The 24,278-nt window shown below is 40.7% G+C and overlaps 6 protein-coding genes across 11 annotated transcripts in view; 3 read left to right on the forward strand and 3 right to left on the reverse strand.

Moving 5' to 3' along the window:
- Window positions 1-2,866, forward strand: part of asap2 (ArfGAP with SH3 domain, ankyrin repeat and PH domain 2) — a 63,328-nt gene extending 60,462 nt beyond the window's left edge. For 3 of the 4 annotated variants that reach the window (XM_023951826.1, XM_023951829.1, XM_023951828.1), the window contains exon 29: window positions 1,565-2,866. In XM_023951826.1, coding sequence (XP_023807594.1) covers window positions 1,565-1,639 — 75 coding nt within the window. In that variant the 3' untranslated portion in view covers window positions 1,640-2,866. The remainder of the gene's footprint in view (window positions 1-1,564) is intronic. The other variant, XM_023951827.1, reaches the window with a different exon arrangement.
- Window positions 2,867-3,087: 221 nt separating this feature from the next.
- itgb1bp1 (integrin subunit beta 1 binding protein 1) lies at window positions 3,088-6,607 on the reverse strand. 2 transcript variants are annotated; one of them, XM_004082259.3, is made up of 7 exons: window positions 6,479-6,607; window positions 5,922-6,037; window positions 5,768-5,846; window positions 5,562-5,692; window positions 5,394-5,486; window positions 5,115-5,264; window positions 3,088-3,977 (listed from the first exon to the last, which is right to left on the reverse strand). In XM_004082259.3, the coding sequence occupies exons 2-7, from the start codon at window positions 5,991-5,993 to the stop codon at window positions 3,906-3,908; spliced, it is 597 nt and encodes a 198-aa protein (XP_004082307.1). In that variant the 5' UTR covers window positions 5,994-6,037; window positions 6,479-6,607; the 3' UTR covers window positions 3,088-3,905. The 2 variants fall into 2 exon arrangements, with proteins under 2 accessions (XP_004082307.1, XP_011488631.1); XM_011490329.3 differs by having other exon boundaries at window positions 5,922-6,040; window positions 6,479-6,605.
- Window positions 6,608-8,372: 1,765 nt separating this feature from the next.
- LOC110017489 (uncharacterized J domain-containing protein C17A3.05c) lies at window positions 8,373-9,795 on the reverse strand. Its single transcript, XM_020713473.2, has one exon. It carries the CDS (start codon window positions 9,732-9,734, stop codon window positions 8,727-8,729), a length of 1,008 nt encoding a protein of 335 aa, XP_020569132.1. The 5' UTR covers window positions 9,735-9,795; the 3' UTR covers window positions 8,373-8,726.
- Window positions 9,796-9,807: 12 nt separating this feature from the next.
- LOC101156292 (transmembrane protein 151B) lies at window positions 9,808-13,642 on the forward strand. The gene is made up of 2 exons (XM_004082536.4): window positions 9,808-10,539; window positions 11,493-13,642. The coding sequence occupies exons 1-2, from the start codon at window positions 10,411-10,413 to the stop codon at window positions 13,098-13,100; spliced, it is 1,737 nt and encodes a 578-aa protein (XP_004082584.1). The 5' UTR covers window positions 9,808-10,410; the 3' UTR covers window positions 13,101-13,642.
- Window positions 13,643-17,472: 3,830 nt separating this feature from the next.
- lrr1 (leucine rich repeat protein 1) lies at window positions 17,473-21,898 on the forward strand. The gene is made up of 5 exons (XM_004082260.4): window positions 17,473-18,047; window positions 18,598-18,696; window positions 19,220-19,472; window positions 20,635-21,109; window positions 21,204-21,898. Exons 1-5 carry the CDS (start codon window positions 17,865-17,867, stop codon window positions 21,457-21,459), a joined length of 1,266 nt encoding a protein of 421 aa, XP_004082308.1. The 5' UTR covers window positions 17,473-17,864; the 3' UTR covers window positions 21,460-21,898.
- On the reverse strand, window positions 21,791-24,228 carry dnaaf2 (dynein axonemal assembly factor 2). Of its 2 annotated transcripts, none has more exons than XM_020713367.2 (4): window positions 24,035-24,228; window positions 22,438-23,930; window positions 22,237-22,344; window positions 21,791-22,171 (listed from the first exon to the last, which is right to left on the reverse strand). In XM_020713367.2, the coding sequence occupies exons 1-4, from the start codon at window positions 24,102-24,104 to the stop codon at window positions 21,986-21,988; spliced, it is 1,857 nt and encodes a 618-aa protein (XP_020569026.1). In that variant the 5' UTR covers window positions 24,105-24,228; the 3' UTR covers window positions 21,791-21,985.
- Window positions 24,229-24,278: the final 50 nt, after the last annotated feature.

Raw genomic sequence — 24,278 nt, forward strand, 5'->3', positions numbered from 1 at the left:
CTCGCTGTGATTCCATTTTGGTTTCAGAAAATCCGCACACCATGTTTTTTTTCTGCCTATACCAAAACAAATTTTTAAAACTTATTTATAATCGTGATAAATGTTCTGTTTTTATGTGGTTCCTCAGAAACAATCTAGATTTTAAGTGCCAAAACTGGAATAAAAAACTCGCAACTGACTAAAGTTAATGTTGAGGTTCCACCCTTTCAATGATTTCCTCATTATTATATCCCAAATTTGACATTTATTTGAATGAAATTAACAGAAATGTGCCTAAAATAAACTGTAAGGCTTTGAGTTTTTTATTTTTATTTTTCGTCCTCATCTTTGTCCAAGCTTATTGCTTCCATGTGCCGAATCTGGACAGATTCTTTTAACCTTTTTTTTTTTTTTTGCTATTTAACAATTTGCTCTTTTAATCTATCTTCAAAAGTGTCTTTTTACTCAAGTCCCTGTGGTAAATTGTCCTTTATTTTCTGCAAAAATCACAAAAATGTAGATCAAGCAGCTTTTCTGTTTTTGTAGAGACAAAATAAAAATGTATAAATCCACAACAAAGCAAAGACGAGGTCAAAACAATGAGAAATGTCTAAAAAAACAGGTGAACCTCTACTAATGACAATGTTTCAAGGAGTTCCACAATTATGTCTCAGAACTAAAAACTTTCTGAAACCTTCTCGCTAAATTTTGAATGAAAAAGAGGCTAATGGGAGCATCACTGGGAAAAAAACGCATCGGTGAGTTCAGAGACTACTGTCAAGTAAAGTTACTACTTTACTTAAAGTAAAGTTACTAAAATTGTCAGTGATACTTCAATAGAGTTCGATGGCAAAGCACAAGATAAGCTAATAATTTGCGTGACGCTGGGCAGACTTTTAAATCCCGCGTGATACCCCTTAAAAAAAAAACTGGTTTCTAAGGAAGTTAGACAAATTTACTTTTGGCTAACTTCACGAAAATTGTCACACAGAATCATCAGCTCCACACGGTGTAGAAATACTATGGTTGCTATGGAGTTCACGGTGACAATTGTGAGAATGAGCAGAAATTGACTAAACATCAGTGAAATGAAAATGTTAAAAAAAAGAAAATCAATGCCCTAACGCGGGCACTTTCTGAACCCAGAAGGATCTACTCCTCATAGGTTTTCTGTTTGAGCTAACTCTATACCTGCAGTGATGGATCGTCTGTGTTTAGCAAAAAATAAAAAATAAAAGGTGAACTTTATTTTGCGAGTTTTGTCGACTCAAGTTTGAGGAGAGATGAGCAGAAAAAAACCCGCTGGAGGATATAGTAAAGACCTCACCATCAGTCAAACCACTGCTGCACATGACCGTCAATCCGTCCTTAAAATAATTCCCTGGATTTTTTTGAATCTGGTTTGGAAAACCGGAGATGGCATCCATAAACACCTGAACCCGTGTCTGTGCTTTAGCTGTGATATTTTAGTGGTTTAGATCCTTCAAACATAGTTTCATCACCTCCTCCTTCCAGTTTCGCCACCATCAGCTCTCCTTCACCCCCCCCCACATAACGCCTCGTCTGTCCTCCTCTTCCTCCACAGCTGGGCCACATCGAAGGCGATCCGCTGAGAAGAGGAGCCTTCCCCGTTTCCTTCATACACTTCATCGTCGACTGACGGGACGTCAGGGGAGGAGCTTTCCCCACTAAATCCATCCTCCTACTTTTTCCTACCATCACCAATGGCTCCTTTTCTTTTGATCGGTGTAGTCATGGCAACCGCTGCTGAGCAGTCTGGGTTTCACAGAAGACTTGGGGGGGATTTGAGATATTCAATGCTGTTTCTTGTCATATTAAAACAAAAAACGTGAATGATTTCTGGCAAGGATTGCACTTTTCTCGTCTCCTTGACAACGTAGGACATCATGAAAGTCGCCCCCGCTGTGTACGTTCACACGATCTTCTGAATCCCAGCATTAAAGCAGTCTAACTTAACATGAAAACTGTGAACTTTAGCACATGCAGAAGTCATCCGTGCATGGGCACATTTTATCACGTCTGTTGATGCCATGTTGACCCCTCCTCCTCCTAAGTGGAGGGCTTTCTAACGGTGCTAAGCTGAATAAATGTGCTGAAAGCGGCACCCGAGGGAGCGCTGCCTCGTCCTCGATGCTGCAGGAGGCTGCCACTGTCATGACGATGTTGCGTGTTTAGAGTCCCAGTCTTTTCTGGGGTCTGTGTGAATGTCATTTCCATGTCACGCATGATTTGCTTTTCATTTGATTTGACTTTACAGGCTTAGGTCAGTCGGCAGAAATCTTGTTCTTCGTATAAAGTTTAGGGCTTCCCCCTGCTGTTTCAGAGCGCACAGATGTTTGTGTTCCAATGAGCGATTTTGTTAAAAAAAAAAGCTAAAAATGATATTAAAAATTGGATTTTTTTTGTCAAAAGAAAAAAAGTGGCAGTTACTGTAAACCTGTCTTTCTTTTTGCCTTGAAAAACACACTATAGCAGGCATTTTTAGAGCTTAACACACAAGCACCTGCTGGTTAGAGTTCATATCAAAAAATCTTGAGCAGACATTTAAATAAAATAAGTTAGTTTGGTTGCAGAGCAACTTGATGTTTATACGTGAGATTTGTAAATTTCAGATCATAGTATGCAGGTTTCTCACTGGATGGTGGATTGAATGTCATGTTCGTGTACATAGATCTGGGTTTGAATGCACTGTGGTGACGAGCACGTGGCCTCAGCTGGATCTGTGAGCGGGCGGCGTGCGCGGCGTGCGCAACGGGGAACGTGCTCTTCATACAGTGTCATTAACTGTTTGTGGATTAGGACTCCTAACATGTTCATGTAAATAGGAAAAATGAAACTGGAAAAATAAAATCTACGATAATTTAAAGCCTTGACGAGCTCATTACTTCTGTCAGGAGTTGTGCAAGTCAGATGCACCAAGAGCTCCCCCTGGTGGAAGGAAAATGCATCGACCTAAATAGTAACCGCAAGTTTAACTGCTGTCAATCTGAAGGGAGAACACGATCTTAAATTAAAAAACAAAACACTTATTTACCATTTTTTTACAGAATAAAAAAAGGAAAATAATCCAAAGGTTTACAAATAACCTGATTTTTTTATACCTCTGGTTTATTCAGAATCATTCCTGTTTTATAATGGAGCAAAACACACAAGTTTGCATATTTTTCTGTACATCTAGATCACAAACGGATGGTAGAAACCAGACATTATTTAAAAAGGTGTCAAGTAAGAAGCATGACTGTAAACAAATATATACAAACAACTTATTAGGATGTACAGGATGTCAGAAAAGCTATTAAAAAATCACAAAAAGGAAAAAAAATCATCAAGCATTTGGTTAGCTCATGTTGAAACTCACCTTAAAAGTCAAACACAAATCCAGAAAAACTGGCAGCGTACAGGAGTGTTGGACAGATAAAGGTCGTTTGTGACATTCTTTTCAGTAAGAAAGTGACTGTTCATGTACCACTACTGTTAAGAACACAAAACACACACAGACAAAGATAATGGCCTGAAAAAGACTGAGAGGCTTCCTCTTCCTCCAAGAGGGGACATCAGTCAAATCTGTCTACGATGCAGATTCTTTTCTGAACATCATTTTAATTATCTAAATAAAGGTTTGATAATATATATAAAATAGTTCAACCAGACAAATGTAACATTAAGTACCATGCCATCCCACTAGAGATGACACCAAAAAGCCAGTAATTGTGTTGCAAGCCCATGAGTTCCATCAAAAAGATGCAGAAAAGTTCACATTAGCTCAGTCTGAGATGGAGGATGGTTTGAAAATGCTTTAAAGAAGGCAGGGAGAAAAAGGGTTTTAGCCACAAGGCAGCAAACCTGCTGCTAGTTTTGCAGCCGTTTCAGCTTCTCCTGAGCAGCTTTTGCTGGACGTTCGCTCCTCAAGACTTGTCGGACACCAGCGCGCAGTCAAAAGAGGTGGACAGCACCCTGCAGATGGACTGAGCCTGCTCCTGTTTACACAACAATAAATGAATTATAAAAAGACATTCTCTCTTCCAAAGACCCACTCCGATCATCTTTTGATCTATTTTAAAAGTGTTCCCACTATGAAATATGCTGTTTTTAGTCAAAATAAAAACACCTGTGTCGTTTTCGAGGACATAATTTCTGCAGAGCGGCTGGAGTTCATCAGAAATTCCCCTCTGGGTTATGGCGCAGAGTAAGCCTGCACTAATATCCCATCATCCCTTTGTAAGTATGCAGATCTGGTCATCAACAAGTGGATGCATCCAAATGAAGCAGAGCAGCCTGCTGGTTGTAGCAACTACATCTCTCCCAGCGTTTTCCAACTGCATCTTCTCGTCTTCTCCTGATTCACAATGATTTGAATAGAGAAATAGTTTTAATCTGAATTTTCTTCTTAATATATCTCCTCCATTGTTAGAAAAATGCCTCAAGAACATGTTTTCAAAACACGAGTGGAATTCAAACGGATTAAAGTCTGACTTAAAAAACGTTTCCATTGCAGTTTTGATGTCCATTTCGATACGCCTCAGAAAACACCACCTCCAAGCGCAAAAACTCTTTTTTTTTTTTCGATAAATGCGAGTTTTTTTCTGAAATTGTGTTTCCATTAGGTGAATTTATCCGATGTGCACAATTTCAAAATCAGTGGAAACGCAGCTCATGTTTCCATTTGGCCGTGTATGGAACTTTATAAAAAGAGGATTTTGGCTGAATCGTGTTTTGTATTTCTTTTTGGGGATCTTTTCTTGTCAAATCCTTACTTTGTGCTTGGTCTCGCCTATCTCAACAATCACGTGGTGACTTCTGCGTAATTGTAGAAAGACCTTAAAATGTTGTTTTGTAACTCTATCCTGTATTTTAATATTTCCATAGACTGATGGTAGAAATATCATTTATTTGTTAACTGAGTTCACAAATTGAGTCTAAGTGATTCAAAGATTTGAATGAATCTGGCTGTTATTGGTGTAATATTACCAATGGGATTACCCTAATCCTAGAGATTTTTTTTTTTTTTTAAGTTTGCATTTGATCCCATTCTCAAACAGAGAATGACGGTCACTGGAACCTCGTGTTTACGGCCTATTTGTCCGTTTAGACGCTGGTCATGTTGTGAAACTCACCGAGCTGCTGCACTGGTACACCCAAATGCTGCACTCCTCTTGTTTGGCGTCAGTGGTTTTCAGAGCCAAGAGGTTTTTCCCCGCGCCCAGGCCGTCATCGTAGCACAGCATGCGTACGATCAGGTAGAGAGGGTGTCGATGCAGCACATCCTGTTCAAAAGGAAACACCCAAAACCTTTGATCAACCGAGCAGTAAACAGCAGGATAAAGATTTTCTGTCATCGGTGGAGCAGATCTCAAACAGCATCTTTGCACATCAAAGGACTGGTGGACGCTTACACACTGGTCCAGCGAGGCCACTTTGACTCCATACTTAGACACTCCCAGAATCATTTCCTCATCTCCAGGAACAAAAGGAAGTTTTCCATCTTGCTATTAAAATAAAGGGGGGATAATAAGATAGACAAGAAGTCAGTGCTTCCCTAAAAACTTTCTGCACCGTCCTACCTGAGCTGCGTCTATGTAGTTGATGAGATCCAGAGGTTCCTGGAGGCTCCTGCTCATCTCAAACTCCAAGTTCTCAATTGATCCCACATACTTCACCCGAAATTCTGCACAGGTTTCGGATGTACTGTTCCCTGCAGGTAGTCACACGTAGAGTGAAAAGAGGGCGGAGGCAGGCTCAGAGGGGACGGCATCATTCAGACTCCAACCTGAGCTCTTGTTGGAATCTGTGTCGAGGCTGGCAACCGTGCTGGATCTGGAGAGTCCTCCAAAACTGGAGTCAACAGACTAAAATCAAATCAAAAGCTGGATTAGGACAGGAAAACGTGGATTTCTGTTCAGTCGTTTTGAGTATTTGTGTGCCTTGCTCTTGGTGCTGATCTCGCTGCTCTGCGAGCTGCTGCTGCTGTGGCGCTTCTTGACCTTTCGGAACATCCTTCACCATGACGACCGCATCCAGGTCCCCAAGCCCCGCCTTCCTGCTTCAGCACAGACACAAAAGTACACAACTCAATTGCTATACACCTTTTGTTTTTGAGTGCCACATACCGGTACTTATTTTCTTAATTATTTAAAAGCGATGGAACTTTTTCAAAACTTGTTCTTTTTGTCCATATTTATTTTCTTTCACATATAGCTAAACAAAAACGGTGATATCTATGCAGTTTTGTAAGAAACTTTTGTCTTTTTGGATGCTTTTAGCAGAAAACATTGTACTAGGTGCGTTTTTTATTAACATAAATTGAGATTAAGAGGGAAAAAAACTGTTACTCATCAGTTATGTGCAAAAAATAAGTCTGTACATGGACAGAAACGTTGTCATCAACGCCACACTTTAATAATTTACAAAGTTACAAATAAGAACGTCGGCTATGTATTATTTAGCAGACGCTTCTGATCTATTTGGATAAACAGCATACCCGAGTGTCTTCTCAATCCTTCAATGTTTGGTTTAGAAGTCCATCTATTCGTATTTTAAGTACCAACCAAACAGTTGGACTCGTCAGTTTCCCTTTGAGTTCACGAGCCCACACCCCACCGCTCTTAAAGGGGACGCACACATTTATTTATCTTAAAACACTACGGGTCCAACTTTTGGACTACTAAAACAATGGATTATAAACTTTTCAATTTCCCAGACTACAAAACATTTCTCTTGATACAATTTTATGGGGGCAATATTGTATGTTATTTAGTAAAATTTACTTCTGGCAAAAACTTCAAAACCAGTCTCGTTTCTACACGGCGGTATTTAGGGGTGCGCTTCCGGAAAGTGTGCACTAAAGAACCACCCCCTTTTCCATTCAGTTTTGTAAAAGCCATTCAAATTTTCAGTTTTTTTTTTTTTTATCTTTTAACATTTTAGATTTTTAGCAACATTTCTGTGACATCGTCACAGTGTAAATAGTTCCATACTCTAACGAAGCCGTACATATGGATAATTTCAGGTTTAATTTTTACTTTTATTTATTTATTTTTACAAATATTAGGGACTTCAAGGAAATTTAACAAGGATTCTGAGCTTTGCCACTACGCGTTTTTATTCAATTAAATGTTTAGCAATAACTAATAAATACCAAGATAAATAATAACATGACAATAATTCGTGGGAACATTTTGAAAAATAAAAAAAATATACATAGTTTGCCATGCACTTAGCAAAAAGTAGGACACTTGAAGTTTTATTTTTATTGAGTATACTTATGTATAAGTATAGCAAATGGCCAATACTATAAAGACCATGTAGGCGTAGGGTTGGAAGTTTACTAATATATTATATCTTATGACTGAATTGGAACATTTCAAGTTTACTAAATATAAAAAGTAAACATTAAGTATATTGTATTTATACGTGTAGTGCATTTTAATAGACCACATTTAGCTGAGGGTGATATTTTTACAAAATAAAAATAATTTAGTTGTTCCCAGAAAAACATTTTTGGCAAAATCAAGTTAAATATAATCCCAATTGAATCAGAAGAACTAACAGTAACCCAAATAAAGATGTACGTGGTGTTTCAAAGTGACAAGAATTATCAACTAAAATTAGTTCTTCTATTGGAAATAGATAGTATTGCACATAAAGATTTGCATCCAATTACTCATGACAAAGTTAGAGAGCCAGAATAGTCAAGAAAAACTCATCTATTTTTGGTTGTTCAATAAACATTGTTGTAGAAATTGGAAAGCAAATCTTTTGATGTTCACATAAAGAATAATTAAGGGATTTCTTATCTATTGTGGTAGTGAAATAACTTCAGGATAAAAAATAAGGGTATTTTAAAATGAGTAAGATCTTAGAGGGGTTTGTTTTTTCTAAATGTGTCTTTTTGTATTTTACAATACTACTGTTTTTTTAATTGTCTTTTTCTTAAGAGATTTTGTTGCAAATGTGAGGATTTGTAAAAATACATAACTGGAGTTTATGTGTTGAAGAAATGGCACTGCTAGGTTCCCTTGGTCAAAATGTGATTAAAATAAAGCTCATTTGACCATTTTTTCCCCTTTCAAACGTTTCCAGAATATCTGAACAACTCACCAAAACACTGACTAAATTTAGTCAATTTCACCATCCATCATAAGCAATTGACAAAAAAGATTTCAGCAATTTTTTAATGAAAGTTCACGCTTCATTAAAAAGCAGGAAACGTGCTCTCTGATAACTTGGCCAATTCTGCATTAAATGCAGAGTAATTGATTTGTTTTATTTCTTTACTTATTCTAATGCAAAGGTGAAAAAAACAGACGTGTTTAAATGTTTTTGTCGTCAGCTCAAAGATGAGAATTATATTAAGAAAGAGTAAAATACCAAAATGATGTGGCCAGCAATGCTTTTATTTTGTAGGAGTCTGACATAATTGTCTGCATTTACAATGAAATTCGCAAAAAGGCACATTTATTTAACCTGATCAGCTTTAAATAAAAAAAGAGGATTATGACGCAATATAACAGACCAAAAACAAAAGGCCTGAAAGGCCATAATGACTAGATATTTGTAAAGCAGCAAAGATAGTTGTTGGAGTGAAATCAATTCCAGTAAAGAAACGATCTCAGAGGTTAAAGTTATGGATTTTCACAATAAAAGCTCTGATTAATTCCTGGTTTTCCTCAAAAATCTGAGTGATTTCTTCAAATGACACCATGCCCCGTGTAATAACTACGTCAGCTTCATCCCCTCTGTATATTTCGTATCAACCCAAAGGCGAATATCAGCAGCACTGCTATTGTGACCTCGAACAGTCTCCCCAGCTTTCTGTCCTCCATTGTTTCCCGCTTCCGGTTCATTATCTCCTCCTTCCGGACTCGGATATCTCGTTGCCTCTGCAGCTGCTCGCTATAGTGAGACTTGTAAAACTGGTCGAAGTCAAAAGTGCCTCCTTGAGTGCCCACTTTCCCAACCGAGCTACTGCTGCTGCCCCGTTTGGCCGAACCCCCGGAAGTGTCCTTGGCGGAGGGCCTGACGGCGGCCGTGAGGTCTGCCGGGGAGAGCAGACCCCGGTCGTACTTCCTCCGCAGCGCCTTGTTTCCCAACACGGTATACGCCTCGCTGATCTCCGAGAAGCGGGCCGTAGCGTCGTCGCTGCCGGCGTTTCTGTCAGGGTGGTAGATGAACGACTGCTTGTAGTACGCTGTTTTTATCTGCGCCTGAGAGGCGACGGATGTCACTTGGAGGACTTCATAATATCCGGTTTTGGTTTTGTATAAAGGCTCCGTTCTGGCACCGTTGCTGCTGAATTCCCGAATGAAAGCGGAACCATTTTCCCGACGGCCTTTGTGTCGGAGGGAAGGCAAAGTACTCCACAAGTTACTAATTAAGCATTGGCTTCGAACAAAATGTCTCTTGACAGCTGGAAACCGAGTGACGTTATTGTCTTCAAACACAGAAGCCTTTCCAGCAAATGGTCTCGTGTCTGAGCCAACGTCCACCGAACCTGGCAAAGCCTTCAGAGTTATGTAACTGTACCGAGAAGGTCTCGAATATCCGTCCGTCGCTCCATTTTTTAGGCCACTTCTTCCACAGTTTTCAATGTCATCAAGCACCAACCCCACTGAGAAAAAGGATGCATTTGCCGCACTTCTCCCGTGACTTTGACGCTTCGTTTGAGGATACCGGTCCCACAGTTTGAGCGCAAAACGGACCGATCCGGTTCCTAAACGCCGGTTGAGCTCCGCCATTTTCTCATCGTGTTTTTTTTTCCTTTAAAGGAAACTTTATTAACAAGGAAGCAGAACAGAAAACATTAAACTTTTTTTTAAATCTTTATTATTCAACACAAATAGAACAAATATGTATGAAAGGAACAATAGTCATAACAACAACAATGTGCATAATGTTTGATGTTTTTTGGTCACAATAATTTATTTCGTTGCACTCGTTGTCCAAGCTCTTATTGTGAAACTTCCATATTCCGTTTGTTCAACCCAAACCGGAAGTTTACGTTTCTGCCGCAGTTCTAAGCGGTGGTTCGGACAAATCTCCTGATTACATGGAGTTTGTGTGATATTACCTGCTTCATGCATCATTTTAGACATTTCCATTCCCAAACCAAACCCCATTGGACATAAAATCCTCGGAGTTCATCATCATGGTCAGCCTGTGCTGTCTCTGCTGCGGTGCGCTCCCAGAACCCCGCCCCCCTCCGCGCGGCCATCCGAGAGGACAGCGGGACCCCCGCTCCGCACAGCCGCCGCAGCAGCAGCATCAGCATCAGCAGCGGCCCACGGCTGGCTCCGATCCAGACGCTCTGAGGGGGGCGCAGGCTTCAGGAGCAAACGGAAGGATTTCTGCGGGGAGGAAAGAGCACAAAGATGCGTGAAGTTTTAGTTCTGCACTGACATGTGAAGGTGCGGCATGCTCTCCCCCCATCAGGACAGTGCAGAGGACACGGGGGCCGGAGGTCCCGCTGATGCAGAGGAGCAGGAGCAGCAGCAGGAGGAGGAGGAGGAGCGCTCATCTGCTGACAGAGATGTTCCTGAGGAAGTAAGTATAAAACACTTTTCTACTTTGTAAAACATATATCAAATCTTCATTGTAGAGCCAATAAACTACATATATTTCTTATTGTATAAATGCAGCTGATTGCACAAGCAGCCTCCAAACAGATGATGTGAAAAATCCCAGATGACTTTGCTGTCATTTGTTTTATTGCCATAATGTCCCTGCATTTGGTTTGTACAGAAAAGAATAAAAACGTCAACATTTTTGCAAAAAAACAAAAAAATGTTTCTTAATAAACCCCTGTTTTCTCATAAATGTGGTGGAAGTGGCCGTGCCTCCTCTGTGAGTGCAGCAAAGGGTTGTCAGCTTGGACATAAATCTTCAGGAATTGCAATAATTACCGTAAAGGCTGCAGCCCTGGACGTATATCTTTATGTGTGTGCGGCTACTTAGTGATAAACAGCTCGCAGCCGGCATCTTTGCTGAACAGGCCTATTGGAATGCTGGATGATGCTGCAAATGTGAGCAGTTTGGGTTTCCGGTTTTATGCTGGGACCATGCTCAGCAGGAGAAGGACAGGGAGGTGTGTGAAGAAGTTTTAATGGAAGGAGAAAGCCTCCTGAAACACCCGAGTTAACAAAAGATTTGACTGCAAACCCAGTTAAACTAAATAACTGTTGACTTTAACCATGAATGATAATGTAGTTGGTTTAATATACAGGTGAATATAACAAATTAAGTCAAATCAAAGTTTGTAAGCTACTTTTAAAATAAGTCGGCCTAAAAAGTTTTTTTTAGACACTATTGTCCTGATATTTTATGAATTTCTTTAGTGTTGCCCTGCAACAAAACGGTTCCAAAGTTTGCGGTTTACTTTTTGCGTAGGTATAGAAAAGCAATCCATCATTAAGATGTACATTTCTGCTGCAAGCCACAAGTTTAGGGCTTCATTTCCTTAAGTATCTTGCTCTGACTTCTCCGTTTCTTTACATCAGCAGCGTCCGGTCAAGCAGTCGCTGGGCGCCTGTGTCTGCCAGGAGTCCCTTTGGCGCTGCCTGCTGCTCTCCATGCTCATGTACAGCTGCCTGGGCGCGGTGGCCTGGTGTCAGCTGACTCGGGTCACCAAGATCAGCTTCAACTCCGCTCTTACCTCCTCCGTCTCGGCCTCCTTCTCCTCCCTGCGGGGGGCGTCTGGGATGGGCGTCGGGGGACCCTTGATGATTTACCACGACAGCCCGTGCTCTGACGGCTACATCTACATCCCCCTGGCGTTCCTGCTCATGCTGTACGTCCTGTACATGGTGGAGTGCTGGCACTGCAGAGTCAAGAGCGAGCTGCAGTCCAAGGCAGACCTGGACAGCGTGTACGAGCGCGTGCTACGGATGCGGCAGGCGCAGCCCTGCATTTGGTGGAAGGCCATGAGCTACCACTTTGTCCGGCGGACGAGGCAAGTCACGCGATACCGCAACGGCGACACCTACACCACCACGCAGGCTTACCACGAGCGGGTGAACACGCATGTAGCTGAGGGGGAGTTCGACTACAGCCACTTCGGAATGAAGGACGTGTCTCGAGAGCTCAGAGGCTTGGAGGGACACCCGACCACTCGGCTGCATTTCACCAAATGCTTCAGCTTCACGGAAACAGAGCCAGAGAACGATTACCTCAACCAAAGAGCTTGGTTTTTCTCTGAAATGGAAGGCCTGGATGACTACATGGAAGCCCGAGAGGGGATGCAGCTGAGGAACGTGGACTTCAGAGAGAACCTGATAGCCTGCGTGGATCCAGACAGGATGCCGTGGTACACTTCCCAGGGTGCCTTCTGGCTGGCAGCTCTGCTCACGCTGTCCTGGCCCCTCCGAGTCCTCATCGAGTACCGCACCGCTCATGTGCATTACAGGGTCGAGAAGCTGTTTGGGTTGGAGTACACCCCCAGAAGTCCTTCTCTAAATGAAGGCGGACCCGTCGGGTATAACGCAGCTCGTGTCATTCCTAGAGTTGACACGCTGGACAGCACTGACATGGAGTGGCACATTCGGTGCAACCGCCAGCTGATTCCCAGCTACTCAGAGGCCGTTTTGATCAACATGGCCGCAGGGGCGTCGAGCTCGCTGCAAAACCTGTCGTCCTCCAGCTGCCTCCTGCTGGACAGCCGCGCACAGATCGTCCAAAGCTACGGGGCGCTCCAGAGCCAGGACGACTGCGACCAGTGCGGCGAGCTGAACGGGCGGAGGAGGCCCGTCACCAGCTCCAGCTGCTCCTCCATATTCTCCTGCCAAGGCGGGGCTCTGCTCCACTCCCACCTCTCCCCAGACACCTCCCGTTTCTCTCTGTGCCGCATGCACGGCTCCCATTGCACCGTGGCCCCGTGGAGGAGCCGCAGCAGCGACCTGTCCGACCCCTGCTGCGCCGACGGGCAGTGCTGCCGCTCCGACTCCGGCCAGCTGGCTCTCCGTGACGGTCCGCCAGCTTACAGAGACGCCCGCTTGTTCCCGGCGCTCATCGTGCACTGGTCGGAACGAGGCGAGGACAGGAGAGAGGCGAGGCGATATTACATACGGAGAGGGTCAGCATGTGTGGAAAGAGATCTGTCAAGACTCTAAACCAACTCAGTTACCATAACAACAAACGTGTTCAAACATTGGAACTATAAATAACCAAATTCTGATGAGTTTTAATTAACTTTAATTCTAAAAAGAACATTTAAAGCAAACCTTTCAATGTTTAAAGACCCACTCCGATCCCCTTTTGCTCTACTGTAAAAGCCTTGAGGTCTTTATATTATGACTGTGGCATTTTTAGCCAAAATCAAAAAGGGTGAGACCTTTGACACAAAGGAATCCCGCCCCCTTACCCGTTGCTGAGAACTCTCTGTTTACATGATCTCCCGCTAATTTACAGCTCCTCACACCTTCAACTAAACATTAGCGGTGCAACAAAAGGGCGAGCAAAATTTGAGCCGTCTAGTTTTCAGCCAGATGCCGCTCGGACGGGCAAACAAAGATCTAGTCATCTACAAGCCTTGGAACAGATATGATCAAGGAGGGTGTGGCCCGCCCAGCGCCTTTTTTTAGTCACAAATAAGCTCTTCTTTAATCAGCATTTTTTTATCTGCTCCTGATTCACAACAATTTGAATAAAGAAATACACAGAAATGCAAATTTTAAGATTTATTTTTTTTGGTTATATGTCCTCCATCCTCCGAAAAAATGTCACAAACATGTTAAAAACCCAATTGTCATCGGAGTGTGTCTTTAAAGAGGAGTTACGCTGTGCATTCAAATCTATATTTACACTATGAAAACAGAGAATCTGAAATTATAAACTAATATTGCATGATCTGACATGAGGAGAAACAGCATGTGGACGTTCTTGCACCTCAGATTAAAATGTATTTAATAGAGAAATTACTCATGGCACTGAGTTAAAGGTCTAACTTTTATTTAATTTTTTAAGCATGCTAAGTGCTAAAGGAAACTGGAATCCGTGTAATTTGTTCACCTTTTATTTTAAACACATATTATAGGGCCTTTGTTTAATTAGCATCATCTCTGAATGGAGACTAAAGTTGTTTATTTAACAAAGCAAAGTAAAAATATATAATCAGATATGAATCTCACTTTCACATTAAGCTTACCTAAAAATAAATAAATGGGGAAATTGTGGTCTATTCAATAGAAAGGGTAAAAGTAGGATTCAAATGATACATTTACAATTGTTAAGCATGTGGAGGGACTTGTAGATTTTAGTTTGTAACCTATTTGCAGAAACATGTTTATCAGGGTTGTCTACATACATTTTTTTTGGCAAAACAACGCCTAAATCTAAACTTTAAAAATGTTTTGTTTTGGTAGCCTATGTGTAAGATAAGCCAAATTTGACCTTTTTTAATAAAATGCTAAAAGCTAGATGATGCACAAATAAACAGACTGCAAGGATAAAGCAAAAAAAATAACAAGTTAAATACCTTAAAGAAATTTATAAATGGGAAACATATTGGATATAATCAAAACAGGAAGTGTGCAGTTTCCCCAAAGATTCAGGGGTCTGTAATCATTCATTCATTCATTCATTCATTCATTCATTCATTCATTCATTCATTCATTCATTCATCTTCTACGCCGTTTTTCCCTTTCAGGGTCACGGGGCTGCCAGAGCCTATCCTGGTCACTTGTGGGCAAAGTCTGTTGCAGGACCACAATCGCACACCCTCATTCACACCTAGGGACAATTTAGAGTAAACAATTAACCTATGGAGTATATTGTTTGATGGTGGGAGGAAGCCGGAGAAAAGCCCACACATGCACGGGGAGAACATGCAAACTCCACACAGAAAGGTCCCCCATTGATGTTCTGTTTAGAGTCCCCCAGCCGGGACTTGGCCTTCTTGCTGTGAGGCAAGAGTGCTAACCACTGCACCACCGCCTGCAAGTGTTTTGTTATTAATCTAACTTTATAATAAGTGTTGAATAATGCATATTAATCTTAATTTGAAATGTGTACAGATTTCTTTGTTTTTTAGAAATCTTATACTTACAAGTTATTTTTCAGTTGTTTTATGTTTTGTTTTATGCCTTTAAGCTCAATATTTTGAATAAATCTGTCCACATCATAGTGGTCACACCAGGTGTTTTGTTAGATGCATAAAGACAGAAAGTAAAAACAACTTTATGACAAAAAACTTTTTTTTATCATTAAATTTTTTTCCAAAATTTGGACTCTTAGTTAATTGTTTAGTGAGGCATTTTCCTCAAGAAATGAAAGAAAGCAAATTTTCCGTGTTTTGTTAAAGCTGTGTTTATATATACATGTTTTTTGGTGTTTAAAAATATAAAGTCAAACATGCCGAAATGTACAAACAGCTTACTAAAGTATGCATACAGACAAACTTTGACAAAAAAAACATAAATTAAACCTTTTCAAACTGAATCTAAATTTTCAGTACCTTATAATTAGTTATTTTGGCCACTAGATGGCACAATTGAGCTGGTAAATCCGCTCCCTAAAACTGGGTTAGGGTTAGGGACAGGGGGAGTGGGGTCATCTGGACCCCACAAAACAAAACCTTTTTTTCTGAACCTTGTTTCTTCAATGATTTGTGATCTTCACTGTTGTCCATGGATTACATGAAATCCTCTTCACCTTTATCATGGTAGGGAGAACATGTCAATGTAAGGGTGGGGTCATCTGGACCCCATAAAATAGCACAAAGGTTGAAGCCACATTTCATTCCTCCACTGTGGCCCTTTAGTTTTAAAGAAAAATGCAAAACAAATTGAATAAATAATAGTTTGGTTTATTTATTTTTTTAGTTTAGATTTTTAACATGTCAAATCAGCGTTTAATCCACTGTCTGAGTAGTTTATTATTAAAATACCATAATTTCATGTCATTTACAAGTACAGGTATTTTAAAAAATGAGATTCTCCACCATTGAATTCTTTGTATTTGATAGTAAAAAGAGAAAAAGGATGATGGTGCACTAAAGTTATTATGATAAAGATTCCACATTTGACTTTCTTGCATTTTTAATTCAATCAAATTTGCTGCAGCAGAAAACTCTTATTTGACCCAGGGTGTATTTTACTCTAGAAGGAACTTGGATGTGCTGCTGTCAGAAGTAAAAGAAGTTAAATTTATTACATATAGAAAACTATAACAGTTTTTATAAATAAGCCAAATATTCATTAAAAAATAACCTTATGTGACATTCAGATATTTGACCAAAATCACTTGTGCAACACCTTGCCTAAACAGTTTGGGGTTTCATAGTGTTAAACAGTGACAAATGTGTTTAAGTGAATGTAAAGAAAACAAAGTTTGAAAGTAAAACCCTCATATCTGCTTATAGTTTTTCAGAAAAAAAGAAATTTCCTCTTAATATCAACTTGTTCTATTGGAGATTTTAGGTTCTTATTTTCAAAGATATGTTCCCTGAGACTTAAAGATTGACTAAAGATGATTTCGCTTTGAAAATTAGTTACAGAACAGACGATTTGTTCTATCTATGTTTACATTTTAGAATGCGTTGATATTAGATGTACTGACTTTAGCTGTGTAGTCACCCACATTTCTGCAAATATTGACTATGTCCCTTATCAAGTTTTTGTGTTGACGCAGATGCAAAACTTCTACTTTACGTACATTATGTTCCAATAGCAACTCACTTACCTCATCCAAACCAAAATTTAGGGGTTTCAATCCCCTTTGGGGTGTTTAGAATCATGCTGACTGTTTCTGCAATTGGCTATAAAAAAAAAAGAAATAGTGAGTAATTGGGATGTTACCTGTGTAACAGTCCAGACATGACACACCCAAACACCTAGATATTTCACAATCAGCTATCAGTGGAGATGCGGCGAAGTGGAAGCGCTTGGGAATGGCAGCCACAAAGAGTTTCAGTCACATCAGCCGGTAAATGGGTCAGGGGATGCTGCCGCGCAGAGGTCACAGAGGTCACCAACTGCAGAGTCAAGAACTGCAGACCTTCCAACTTCACCTTTGTATGAGCAGTCTGAAGAGAGCTTCATGGAATGAGATTTTCAAGTTTAAATCTGATCTGCCAAAACCTCCTTAATGGCTGTAAACACAGCTATGAAATGTCTGATATTCATTCTTGGGTGTCACTCAAAGTTTGTAATATCCCCACTTTTTCTTTAACTGATATTCAGAAGTTTCTGATGGTAAATAACTTGCCATTATTTTGTGCAAATACTTAATTCTTATGGAAATTACATTTGCTTATCATCTTTTTGAATTACTTTCCTGTTTAAATGAAGTTTCTTAGACGAATTTCAAACATGAGCAAGAAAACAACACTAATTTTTCGAAATATAGAAAAAATATTTGTTATTTTAAGTTGCCTCTGGCAATTTTTAGTTTTCTTTACACTCCGCCATTTTTTTAATTGAATGTTCATTTTTGATTTGAATTTTACCCTGACTTGGTTGTACATGGATAAAATAAAATAAAATTGATAAAATAAAAACACACGAGCTCCGCTCTGCGGAGCGCGTGCTCGCGTCTTTACGACGTCATTTCCCTCCTTCATTCGCGCGGTATGCTGCTAACTGCAACTAGCCAAAAAAGGGGGGGAGCTGGTAGTTCAGATCTCTCACCGACATAAGCAGCGGATCAGCTCGTTTTTTCAACTAAAGCATTGCTACCAAACGAGGAAACAAGTGTCGCCAATGTATATGAAAGTTTTTATTTCCTTCACGTAAAGAGAGGGGCGTTTGTTGTTGACATTAATGAGCGCTCCGGCAGAGCTGACTGGCTAGCTTAACTTTTTTTCATGTATAATCTAAACCTTGCATTTGTTCTGATGAGGCGTTAAGGCCGTTCATTGGACCTTCTAACCGGTTACGATGAAGCTGCAGTGCGATGTGGAAGTGGTCAACCGGATGCTGCCCACGTTTGGGATGAGAAGTCGGGGGAAAGGAACGAGGGCGATGCTTTCTATCGGAAAGCATCTGGACAAGACGGCTCAACGGCAAAGCGTCTTTCTGATGATCTGCACGGCCAGAGACAGGGCAGGAGCAAAGTACAAGGTACCACATCGACCTTCATGGGATCGATTCCAGATGTAATTTGATTTAATGTATTAAAAAACAAAGTCCTGCTTGAACTGTTCTCTGTGAAAGTGTTTTAAAATCAAACAAGCTAGCTAGTTTATAGAACTTCTTGTTGTGTTTATAAAAGTTAAAGATTATACTTTATCAGTTTAATCAATTATTCCATAATATTCTTGATGATAACTATTAATATATTAAAATCGGAAACAGATTTTTCCCATTCTTTTATTCTAAACTAGATCACTTTTATTGCTAAATATCTGTTTGGACTGATGATTAAAAGTGTCAATGACAAGCAAGTATTAACATATTAAAGGTTTATGTTTGTTTTTGTCATTTGTTTCCTGCTACAAACTTAAATTAATTATCCCCAAATTAAACGGGTTTCTGAGCTCTTTAAACCTGCTCATCAACAAAAGACACAACTAGATTAATTCACCGTCTAGACTTGTTCTTGGCCTGAGTCGTGATTCATACCTGCCCATCCTTAAATTCTGTGTTTTTCCATTCGTTTTTTTATTTACAGCTGAAAAACAACATCGAAAAGTTCTTCACCTGGTTTGTGGAGGAAGGCAAAGCCACCGTGAGACTAAAGGAACCTGCTGTTGACATTTGTCTGAGTAAGGTGAGGAGTAAGATAACCCTTTATATGGAATACCAACTGTAAGAAGAACATTTTGTTCTTTTCTAGAGCAAGATTTTCAAGTTTTTGCAGATAATTTACAGTGTTGTAGTGTTTATTGGACACAAATACACAAATCCGATCATTTATGCTTCCATTTCCATAAGTTTTACCTGAGCTGTTTCCTAAAGCACAATAAAAAACAAAATTTTTTTCCTTTGTCCAAATCTGAGAAATCTTGATCACTTCCAACTACTTGGATGTTTATTACATGGAATTACTTTATTTTGTGAAGATGTTCGTTGCTCTCCCTCCACTTTTACCATCCTGATGACTTTTTTATTCCCAGCAGCACAAAGACCACCGTGTTAATAATAAAGATCTGTGTCAAGATATTCTAGGCCAGGGAAATCAGGTCAGATGTTTCAAGGAATCCGGTCAAACACAACGGGACGTCCGATAAGATTACTTGAAGGGCCCTGTCCTCTTTCAATCTTTTTTACAAACTTTTTTTTTTTTCTTCCAGGCTGATACAAACAGTTTGAAGAACTTCCTCTCAGCCGCTCGCTTGGCAGACAAAGGAAATGACGCGAGCAGCCTCCCCCTGTCCACGCTCGCTCCGGTTCGCGCCAGAGACGTGGAGCAACCAAAGAGGAAACTCACCATCATGTCCAAAAAGGACTACCCCCTCACCTCCAACTTCCCCTATTCTCTGGAACAGCTGCAGGTGTCGTACTGCAAGCTGGCGCAGGTGGACATGCGAATGCTGTCGCTCAAAGGTAAAGCGGGTTTAGTTGGTTGTTCCTGCGGTTCTGAAACACTTTATCATTAAAAAATAATAAAAAATGCCAACCAGTAAGCTGTTTGTGGAATTGCTCACAAAGGAGAACATTCATAAAAAAACTATGGAAATCTCTTTTCTGGAGAACATTGTTAGAATATGCAAAATATATGTCTATATATACCAGTAATGCTTGAAAAAGCAGGCTTAAAAATAAAATGTAATTACCTTTTTTTTTCAAACTTTTGTTTTGTAAAATGTTTTATTTTGAAAGGGTTTTGTTCCTGTTTTAAAAGATTTAAGATGACATTTTATTTAGAGGGGGTGTGCTTTTTAATGAACATCGTCAAATTTATACCGAGAAGTCCTCAGAAGAAAACTATAAAAAAAAAAAAAAAACACAGGAAAGAAGGTAAAAGCAAGAACATTTAGAAACATAACTGCTGCATCGTCTCCAAATAGAATTGTCCGGTTTTATTGAAGAGGTGGAGGTTGGCAGGGTGGAGAAGCAGATGCTCGATGGACCGTTGGTGACCTGCTCAGATGTAGGCCTTTTTTTTTTACTGGGTAAACTTATTCTGAATGTGCTGGTCTGACCAGCGTAAGACCCCTTCTGTGGCTCTTACGATGTAACTTATAAAATATTATTATGGCAATGATATAACATGTAATTTACAGCTTCTAAACAGGATTAAAAATGTTGTATTTATGTTCTGAGATCAAAGTGAAAACAGTTTGCAGCATATTATGGGAATAATTCTGCTTCACAAGTTTTTATCTTTTCCAAACTATACCTCATGGCCACATAAATGGTGATAAATGAAACCAGCAAATGGTTTTTCATCTTCATGGGTTAGCCTACTGGTTCTGGAGAGATTTTTCCTGTCTTTTTAAAAAAAAAAAATTTGAAGAGCTCTTATTCAGCTTGAGAGGAGCACGTTTTCAGGAGTCATTTTATGAGATTTCTACTGGTAAGAAATCCTGGAACAGAGAAACATTCCAACCTGATTTTTTTTGCCTAAAGATCTGATAAATAATTTGTAATGATGTTATCACAAAGTAAAAAAAAACGAAATCTCAACTTCTAAAGTTTTGCATGATACACATTTAGTCTCCGTGCTGAGTTTTGGACTTCTGTTTTTCTTTTTCTTTTTTTTTAGTTCTCCGAAAGCTCGACCTCAGCAACAACCACATCAAGAAACTCCCGGCAACCATTGGAGACCTCAGCCGCCTGTCGGAACTGAGCTTGCACAACAACCATCTGGAGGCTTTCAGCGAGGCGCTCTGCCTGTCCACCCTGCAACAGACCCTCCAGGTCCTGGACATCAGTCAGAACCGGCTGCGGTGCCTTCCCGCTCAGTTCTGCCAGCTCCGAGAACTAGTAAACCTCAAATTGGACGACAACCAGCTGGCGCGTTTGCCGTTTCACATCGGGCGGCTTTCAAAGCTGAGGTTTTTATCCGCAGCCAATAACCAGCTGAGCGGTCTGCCCGGAGACTTCCGTAAGCTGAGTCTGGAGAACCTGGACTTGTTTGGAAACCCTTTCATCCATGCTAATCCCCTGGACCACACAATGCAGCTGACATTCCCGCTCCCTCTACAGGAGTTAGCATTAAGAGCTGTAGCCAATTTGAGGTCAGACTTAAACACTTTGAAACCAAACTGCTAGTTATTTATTCTTTTGTTGTTCACTCAAGCCAAATCTTTCTTTAATATTTCTCCTTCCTAGAATTCCATACGGACCTCACCTCATTCCTGCCCACTTGTGCCGCAACCTTGAAGTCGCCAAAACCTGCGAGTGTGGCCGCGCCTGCGTCAACTATTACATCGAGACGGCAGTGAGCATGAACCTGCACCAAGTCTCACACACGGTGGTGCTGGTGGACAACATGGGAGGAACGGACGCTCCGGTCCAGCAGTTCTTCTGCTCCCTGTCCTGCTACTCCCAATACTTGGACCTCGTCCTCCAGAGAAGCCTCCGGTGAAGACAATCATCTGCACACAGCAACTCCAAACTGCTGTGCACTGTGGGGGTTTTAGATGACGCAAAAGTTGCAGAACTTTCTAGGGGATTCTTTTAACCCCTGGACTGAGTTTAGAATTGGTTTTAAATGGGTTCTAACTGCTTGTTTTCCACCAGTTTCCAAATGTCCGAGCTTTTCTGTTGTGATCAGCGCACCAAACAGTATCCACTCCATCTGCGATGTCAAAAAATCTCTTGCTGCTGTCAGGTTTCCCATAGTCTTTTTTTAAATATTATTATTCCTGTCTTTTAAAGCAGACTGCAGGCTCCGATAATGACCGACTTCTACCAAACACAGTGCCTAAGAGTTTATTGAGTAAATGCTAAAAACAGTCGATCCGTTATATTTTTTTTATAAATGTTTAAAAATGAAATAAAAGTGTTCGTGGTCTTGTCTTAAATTGCTTCTTTTTTTCATGCTTGACTCAAACAGTATATAACAGCTCAGATATGTTTGAGTTGGTAAGTGGTGGTTTCCAAAAAGCTCATCAGTCCAGCTCATACATGAGTTTGTTTTGGAGGACAAACCCGGCAGATGTGTGAGGATCATTGATCTTCTCATTTCCTGCCGCGTTGTTCTGCCTCAGAGTTCCTGCAGCTGGAACGTTGATCTCCTCCGGCTCTTGGAAGCGTTGCTCAGCTGGTAGAACATCTTCATCAGCGTCTTCCAGCTGCTGTAGAGTTTGCATTGAGATTTAATTACAACAAAAAACCTATAGAGTTTTTATTATTTGTTTACCTCTTCTGTAGGTTTCCTCTTCGAAGTTTCATCTGAAGCGTTGACGTTTGCAGCTGTTGCAGCTGATGTGACGGGCACTTTGAGGTATTCCTGGCTAGAAGTGGGAATCTAAAGTTGAGATTTAAATAAAACAACAACAAAAGAGTTCATCTCTAGCTGAGCTGCTTCCACCAGCAACATTTAATCCACACTCATTCCTACCTCCACACTTCCTTTTGGCTTTTCGGTCTCCTGGGTCAAAATGTGCTTCTTTTGGCCGTCTGGTGAAGCTGCTGTTGTTGGGATCAAGGAATCAAGAGAATCTTTGGTCCTCCTGCAACACTTGACCTCCTTTGTGTTGCTGCAGTTTCCTTTGTTTTCTTGTTGCACATCTTGTAATTCAAACTTCTCATCATGCTTCTTTCGTAATGTCTCGTTTTTCACCTCATGCTCTGGCCTCTCATTTCTTTTTTGAATTTTTTTGCCCTCCTTTTCCCCATTTTGATCTTCCAACACCTGACGTCTTCCCTGTGCAGCACCATTGTCATTCCCTCTTTGGCGCTGCTCTCCTCCTTTCTCTGCCATTTCTTCCACGCGCTCCTCCACCCGTGTTTGATTTTCATTCTGAGGATCAGAGGTGGGGTTTGGAGACCCACCAGGAAGCTGAGGAGCCTCAAGAGGAGGCTGAACAGGCAGTGTGACTGTAAGCTGTCTTTGATGCTTGTTAAACTTGGCTTTTCCATTGTTCTCATCTACAGGGTAAGATAAATGCAGCTCCAGCCTGTATGACGGGTTCTCAGACTCTAACAGCAGCCTCTTTTCTTCTACTTCAAGAACCATGCCATGGACCGTTGGCAGGAGTGGCAGATCGATGGTAATCACAATCTCTTTAGGCCTCAGGCTCCGGGCAGACTCCCTAGAGACCCTAAAGTCCTGCAAATCAATAACAGAACGATATTTAATTGCGTAAATTGGCTTGATTGGCTCTTCTGGTTGTTTCTGGAGGAGTTTTGATGGAACATCAATGCTGTTTTCTGGTAGATGAGAGGTTGATGGGGAAAGATCTCGCTCCTCGGGCGGCTCCTTTGCCTCATACCCAGGTATGGGCTTACGGATCACACAGGACTGTGGGACTCCTTTGTATTTTATATCCATCTCTTTTAAGTTGCTTTTGTCCAGCAACACTTTAAAAGCCTTCTGGATTCCCTGGATTGCAACTTCCTTCACCATGTCCATGAACTTCTCGCTTTTGTCTGCGAGATGAAGCGTCTCAGGATGGAAACAAACATCGTAGATGGTGGAGATGTTTCCTTTACGTTCACAATTTTGCCTCCCGGGTTGCAGAAGGTGAGGCAGGGACCACTTTTCTCCAAATCTCTGGACCGTTCGAACAGTTTTTGATTCAGGCTTTCCCACTTTGTCACAAGCGCAGATGTTGATGAAGCACCTCTGCTTTCCATCCACGCTGGTCTCCAGAGCTCTGAATGGAGACGGGTGGATGAACTCGATGCTGTTTCCTCTCTTTTGCTCTAGAAGGGTCACCTCCTCTTGATAGGTTTTCACATTCTCAGGACTGGAGATTTCTTGAAAGTAGTTGCTCAGCATTTCCTGGAATTTTTCATTTTTTATAGCTTTGGAAAGGACCTCAACTTCATCTGCTGTTATGCTTAACTCTAACTTCTTTCCAACCTCCATGGTAACTTTTGTGAGTAAACCTGAAAAGAGTAGTTATCTGTAAACGCACTTTAAAAATAAAAAACGTATTAATCATATATAGTGAATATTAATTATTTTTTAAGGTGATAAAAAAGCGTTTTACCTTGATTTTGGACTTTGGACGGTAAACTCCAAACGGACACATGAAGTGTTGTTGGTAACCATAGCAACATCCGAGCTAGTTGGTGCAACGATTTAGCTTTTTTTTTCTCGAAAAAAAACCTTTATTTTATAAAAGTTGCAATAGGTATAGTGCTGCAAAAAGAACCGAAATGTTATCATTATTATATTCTTTCTATTTTTATTAAATACCCCTTTACAGTTTTGTCTGCGTGAACGCACAATCC

Source organism: Oryzias latipes, chromosome 22 (assembly GCF_002234675.1).
Source record: "Oryzias latipes chromosome 22, ASM223467v1".
NCBI lineage: Eukaryota > Metazoa > Chordata > Actinopteri > Beloniformes > Adrianichthyidae > Oryzias > Oryzias latipes.